This window comes from Phyllobates terribilis, unplaced genomic scaffold (genome assembly GCF_046119375.1).
Source record: "Phyllobates terribilis strain yellow unplaced genomic scaffold, ASM4611937v1 Scaffold_6__1_contigs__length_29720123, whole genome shotgun sequence".
Taxonomy (NCBI): domain Eukaryota; kingdom Metazoa; phylum Chordata; class Amphibia; order Anura; family Dendrobatidae; genus Phyllobates; species Phyllobates terribilis.
This window is the reverse complement of record NW_027362766.1, coordinates 17,220,607-17,227,734: the sequence shown is the minus strand read 5'-3', so window position 1 is coordinate 17,227,734 and position 7,128 is coordinate 17,220,607. Positions and strand designations below refer to the sequence as shown.

General features: G+C 46.4%; 1 protein-coding gene across 1 annotated transcript; it reads right to left on the bottom strand.

Moving 5' to 3' along the window:
* Positions 1-627: 627 nt before the first annotated feature.
* LOC141152669 (olfactory receptor 5G29-like) lies at positions 628-5,701 on the bottom strand. The gene is made up of 2 exons (XM_073637227.1): positions 4,803-5,701; positions 628-724 (listed from the first exon to the last, which is right to left on the bottom strand). Exons 1-2 carry the CDS (start codon positions 5,699-5,701, stop codon positions 628-630), a joined length of 996 nt encoding a protein of 331 aa, XP_073493328.1.
* Between the last annotated feature and the right edge of the window lie 1,427 nt (positions 5,702-7,128).

Genomic DNA, 7,128 nt, shown 5'->3' with positions numbered 1-7,128 from the left:
CACGCATGGCTGAGTTTATGTTACGCTGCCTTTCCCATGACCCTCGCGTTCTCAAAATTTTGGGTGACAGTCATTACTGGTTGGTGACACTTCTAGACCCACGCTACAAGGAGAACTTTATATCTCTTATTCCTGAGGCAGACAGGTCTACAAAAATGGGGCTGTACCAGAAGGCCCTTGTTGCCGAACTATTAAAAAAATTCTCATCTAAAAACGCTGGCGGCAGAGGGCACACTTTGTTGGACAACCAAGGAGTACAGGCGAGAGAGACACAACTTCAATCCAGCAGAGGCAGGGGAACACTGTCAAAGTTCTGGGAGAGTTTTCTCAGATCCTCCCATCGGACAGTCCCTGAGGCGCCGGGTACTCTCACAAGGAGTGCAAAGTTTGGGAAGATGCTGAGGCTGTACCTTGCCGACCGTACCAACGTCCTCCATGATTCCGCTGTGCCTTATAATTATTGGGTATCCAAGCTGGATACGTGGAACGAACTGGCTCTCTATGCCTTGGAGGTCCTGGCCTGCCCTGTCGCCATCGTTTTATCAGAGCGGGTTTTTAGTGCCGCTGGTGGATATATAACTGATAAGCGCATCCGCCTGTCAACAGAAAATGCTGACAGGCTGACTCTTACAAAAATGAACAAGGGTTGGATTGGGCCAGACTTCTCAACACCACCGAATGATAGCAGCGTAACAAACTCAAATCCAGTGTCTTTTCTTGAAAGGTGTATTCCCATGCACCTTTTCACATCCACACATGGGTATACGCTTCCTGATTTTGGCTATTTGCTCTTGTCCTCCTCCTTCTCCTCATCCTCCACCACCATATCACCAGGGTGACGGTGGTCCGTGATGCAACAACCACCTAATTTTTTTAAAGGGTGTTTATGATGCCCGTAAAAAATTTTTTGATACAGTATGTTCATGTATACCCCACAGGGGTAAATGTTTGTCAGCCCATACACTTAGTGCATGGGCATTACAAGTATAGGAGGCCCGCTCCTTTCTAATGGGAACATTTTTTATGATGCCCTCCTCCACGTCTCTTCCAAGGGGCATTGAAGTGCCTCCAAATTTTTGGCAGCCCTTGCATTCACTGCATAGGCCAGCACTATGGGAGATTCTCTCCTTTCTAATGGGAATTTGTCGTTACTGTGGCCCTGCTCTATGTGTCTTTAAATTCTTAGTGGTGTTTTTACTAAAATTGGTCAGCCGTTGCACTCACTGCATAACCTATAACTGTATAGCAGACCCTCTCCTTTCTAATGGGAACATGTCGTACCTTGTTACTGTGGCCCTGCTCTGTGTGTCTTTAAATTCTTAGTGGAAAACAAAAGTAGTTGGAGCGCCAATGGTGAAGAGCCTGAGGTTTGGGGGGGGTGAAGGGGGAGGATGTTGTGACCAATCACCTGGTCCTGTTGTGCAAAGGAGCCCAGCACAACAAGGGAAAACGCTTCCAGGTGGGAGTCTGTAAGATGACCGCAGCTTAGCAGGAACTGCTGTAGAGAGTGTCTTTATGTGTCTTTAAATTCTTAGTGGGGTTTTTCCCAAATTTTGGCAGCCCTTGCAGTCACTGGATACGCAATAACAGTATAGGAGACCCACTTGTTAATAATGGGAACAACAAAGCATAGCCGGCTGATGGCTCTCTAACAATAGCTAGGGCCGACTTCTGGCCTTTTAAGAATGGTGAGGGCCGTCTGATGTCCCTATAAAAATAGGCTTTATGACTTTCAGAGTCCCTCCATCATAAATAAAACAGGAAGTGTCTGATGATGTGTCACACACCACATTGCCAGCTAAGGTTGTAAAATGTTAAAATGACATTTCCCGGTGAATGCATTTGTCTTAAAAAAATAAAATAAAAAAAAACAAAAACAATAGGATCTTTCTTTAGTATAAAAAACAGTGTCACCAATTTAACAACAATCTAATCACATTGTTCAGCTCATGCACCTCCTCCTCCATCTCCGAAATGACCACATCAGTCACAAGCTGACAGCACTGCAGCACTGCCTTGGCCAAGCGACAACAGGCTGTGCTGAAGATAACATGCTTAATGCTTAATTGACAAACCGCCCAGCGCTGCAGAGTTGTTGAAAGCTGTAACACAGCAGCCTGATCTGTGGCTCTCACCCCTGAACATACAGCCTGTCATGGTCGTGTGTGACAATGGGCGGAACCTGGTGATGGAGAAATGACATCTGGGGTAGATACAGTTTACCTCTATACCAGTCCTTTCACCGAGCTAAACAATATGGCTGTGGTGAAATACAACTCCCACTGAGAAGCTGTTTCAGATTGAAAAACATTGTGCCCACCAGAGGATTTGATTCTGAGGGCTAATCTTTCTCCCCCGCTCAAGAGTCCCATAGCAGCTGCAAATTTAGCGCTATCATGAACTTTCCTGAGGTAGAAGCCAAGGCACACCAGAGGATTCTCTGGTGGGACCGTCCAACCCTGCCGAGAAGCAGTTCTGGCTAAGAAAAGTGTGTGGAAATGTTCCCGGACACTCTATGGCTGTTTTTTTTACTGAGGTGGAAACCCACGCAAACATGGGGAGAACATACAAAGTCCTTGCAGATGTTGTCCTTGCTGGGATTTGAACCCAGGATCCCTGCGCTGCAAGTCTTCAGTGCTAACCACTGATCCAATGTACTGCCGTTCACCCTCTAATATCTAACAGGCTGGAGAAACTTGCACCTGCTGCCACTCTATCTTCAGCTCCTTTGTGAGAAGATGTATTTGGGAAGCCACTCAGTCTACCAAATAAAATTCCTGAGAAGGAAATTGGAGATGGCTTCGCTACTGCTACTGGGGGCAGTGCTAATACCATGGTGTCATACCATAGTTTGCTGGAAATATTCCAGGCTGGTAGGAGGCAAGCATGTTCCCCCAAAAATGTACCAGCAGTAATGTTCAGGGACCCGCGCTTGTAGAAGACGGAGACAACACCCGGAGAAATAGTGACAGCTGGGGACCGAGTATGGACACGAGGCATGAGGCATGTGGTTGTGAAAAGCTTCCGCCTCCATGAGCCTGAAAGGCCACATTTCAAGTGAAAGCAGCTTTACAGGACTTCCTGTGAGAAATGACATGCAGGCTAGATAGGGTTTCCCTCTATGCCAGTCCTTTCACCAAGCTAAATACAACTGTCAGCAAAAAAAGTTGTGGACTGGCTCCGTACCGTCCCTGGCCACATTCACCTGTCCACGTGTTTGTGGTTAGGCAGGTCCTTCCCAGTAAGTGCACTGGGGAGGGCACGGGTAATGTTGTGGGACCCGTGCTTGTGGAAGGCGGAGGCGATACCGGGAAATCTAGTGGCGGCTGGGGGCCGAGTATGGGCACTTGGCCGCCGCTGGCATGAGGTTATGAAAAGCTTCCGCCTCCACGAGCTTAATCGCCCACATTTCAAGTGCAAGCAGCTGTCAAAAATTTGGCAGTATAGTATTGCAGCCTGTGGGTGGGTGGGTGGCTGGCTGCATACTTGCACTTGCATTCCAAAGAATGGGGTAGGGACAACTGAACGCTGCAGTGGGACAAGGACTTGGACGGTGATTGTTGCAAGTCTGCAATGACAGGTGCATGGCGGGAGGCATCTTCACATGCGCCAAGGATCACTTATGATTGGCACACTTTTAGGAAGTGACCTGGAAGTCAGAGATGCTTCCAGAGGTCTTCCCCATGCTGTTCCCATGTCTTTTCAGTACTGTATGCATGTGTCTGATGATGTGTCACACACCACATGGCCAGATAAGGTTGTAAAATGTTAAAATTACATTTCCTGGTGAATGCATTTGTCTTGGTTGAAAGCAATACAAAAGTGCAAAAACGCATCAAAAACGCAACGTGTGAACATAGCCCAAGGTGTGGAAGAATATTTTTGGTTTTGGTTATTTATTTTGCCTTCTATGCAAGTCATTACCCTGGAAAGGATGTTCCATAATATATTTCCCAGGAAAATCCATTTTGGTTTCGTTTTTGTATGTTTTATTTGAGTCCGTAAAAGTGGTGTAATAATCTGACCACGTTGCTGACAGCAGTGACCTGGGGGTCAGAGATGCTTCCAGGGGTCTTCCTCATGCTGTTCCCATGTCATTTGAGCAGTGTTCCCATTGATTTGGGCAATTTTTAGGCCCTCTGCAGACCGCCGGGGGTAGCTGCCTGAAAAATGCTCGAGTTTCCCTTAGACTTACATTGGGCTCGTTGCTCGGGTCGAGCACCTGAGTATTCCAATTTGCTCGACCCGAGCAACGAGTACCCGAGCATTTTAGTGCTCACTCATCACTAGTAAGGACACATCTGTAGCTAGCTATAGGTGGCATAAAAGAGAACATTTGTATCCCTCTGGAAGAGAGCTTATATGCATACTTTTTCCTGCGGATCATTCCCAGTAAGATGTCATAAATCAGTTGGATGTCCTTATTCTAAATCACTACCACCAGGGGAACAAATATTGACATTTTATTGAACATTTTTTGGGATGAAGAAATTGATTTGCAGGATTGTGGTTCAGCGGCCAGGTCAGAATTGCATAGCTGCTGGATGGGAGCCCTAAGAGCTCCCTCCTACCTGCCAGCGACCTACTTATCTTTTGATCAGATGTCGCCTGTGCATCATGCCACAGCGATGGCACTCTACTAGGCTGGCTAACCAATATAAGAACCGCGGAAACAAGTGAATTAGGAGATGGTTGTAAGGGTTCCAATATGACCTGCCCACTGGACTAAGGTCCTGCGATATACATAGGATTCAATGCCTGCTTAATATCTGTTACGTCTGGCAACGACTTGGACCTCTAATGCGCTTTTTATCTCTTGGTTTCTCAGACTATAGACAATAGGATTGAACATGGGGGTGACCACTGTATATAACAGAGACAAGATCTTATTAAGGTTCAGTGAGGAAACACTAGTGGGTACCACGTACACGGCAAATAGTGTCCCGTAATACAAGGAGACTACAGTGAGATGTGAGCTACAGGTGGAGAAAGCCTTCTGCCTTCCAGAGGTGGTTGAAATCCGTAAAATACTCAAGAAGATGGAGATGTAGCTTCCCATTATGAACAGAAATGGAAACAGCACTATGGGGATGGAGCACACATATATTTCGATTTTTATGGTAGAAGTATCCGAGCAAGAGAGTTCCAAAAGAGGAGCCACATCACAGAAGAAATGATCGATCACATTGGGTCCACAGAACTGGAGCCTACAGATGAGGAGAAGTGAAGTCAAGGTTATGACGAAGCTAAGGAACCAAGAAGAAGACACAAGAAGAACTTGAAGACTTGAATTCATCATGGCCGTGTACCGTAATGGATTACATATGGCCAAGTAGCGATCATAGGACATGACCGTGAGAAGAAATGACTCCGTAGTTGCTGAGAAACCAAATACATGATACTGGGTGATGCAGCCCACAATGGACAACCTGCTGCCTTCCTGTAGTATAACCTGCAGCATGTTTGGTAAGATGTTGGTGGTAAACACCGTGTCACAGAAGGACAAGTGACTGAGAAAAAAGTACATAGGAGATCGAAGAAGGCTACTGAACAGAACCAAAGTGATGATCAGGAGGTTTCCACCCAACGATACAACATAAACTAGGAGGAGCAATGAAAATAGGAGAAACTTAAAAGCATGAAGGTTCCGGAATCCTAAGAGGAAGAACTCGACAACTGTTGTTTGGTTGTTCGCACTCATGGATGTGGCTGTAACGGGATAAAAACAAATAGTAGTTTCATATAAAAAAATATTTAACTGGTGTAATATTAAACATTACAATGCAGCTGATGTAAATTGGCGTGTGTTCAGAGAACAACGTAAAAAAGAAAATAGAAAAAAGTTGTTGTAATTTGGATTATGAAAAAAAAAAGTAATTTAAACTATAGGGATGGAAAAAATATACCTTTAAAGCATATCCACTTAAGGGCAACAAAAGAGACCTCACATACAGGAGCGCCAACAAAAGCTAGGAGGAGCAAAGTGAGTAGAAGAAACAGCAGTGGGCGAAAGTCCTGGCGCCATACTTAATGGGGGAGCGACAAAAGGCTTACTATGATTTAGCCTTACAGGACGCCAAAGGATATGCAAAATTGAAAACAGAAATTTTGGGGCACTTGGGGGTGACAATGTCTGACAGGGCACAACGGGTCCACCACTGGGTATATCACCGCGACAAACCTCCTCGCTCCCAAATGTTTGATCAGCTGCACTTCATCCAAAAGTGGTTACAGCCGCAGTCCTCTACACCAGCGCAAATGGTAGAGTGAGTGGTAATGGACCTGTTTGTGCACTCTCTTCCGAGACCGATGCAGACTTGGGTTACCCAGGGAGATTCCCAGAATGCTTATGACTTGGTCGGACTGGTCAAAAGGTATCAGAGGGTTGACGGTTCCTTGGGGACGCAACCCACTCCATACTGGAAGGCAGAGATTAAAAAGGGGGTGGGGCATCCGAAGTCCAAAAAGGCGGTGGAGGTCATGCCGAGGGCCTCATCGGGGGATGTAATTTGCAGGAGATGTCACGGCTCAGGTCATATAGCTGCCTATTGTCCCCTGACCTCCAAGCAAATGTACTGCAGCATGGCACACTAGTGTTCATTCTACGCATATCCAGCTTGCAGTGTGGACTGTCCACCCAGCAATGGGCCCCAAGCTTGTCTTGTAAAAGTGAATGGTCTACAAATGACTGGACTACTAGCCTAAGGGAGTTTGGTGACCCCTGTGAGGGCTACATTCCCTCTCCAATTGATCCCTGGGAAAAAGGTGGGCATCCGCTGCATTCATGGGGATGCTAAAGACTATCCAGTGGCCAGAGTGGTCATTGAGACGTCCCAAGGTATGGAGTCCCATGAGGTCGGCGTGGTCCAGGATATACTGCACCCAATTATCATAGGCCGGGGCTTTGTGTTGTTTTGGGACTTTTGGGGGAAGGGCGGACACCTCAATTTCTCGGGTAAGAAACTGATTGGCCCTAAAAAAGTCTCACCAACCCCAGAGTCTGATGGGTGTCCCTTCTGTGTAATGGGGCAAGATGAGGAGGTAGTATTCTATGAGACAGATATTCCAGAGATAGAGGTAACCAGAGAAAATTTGGGGTTCCCCCAGCATAGGGACCTAAATTCTGAT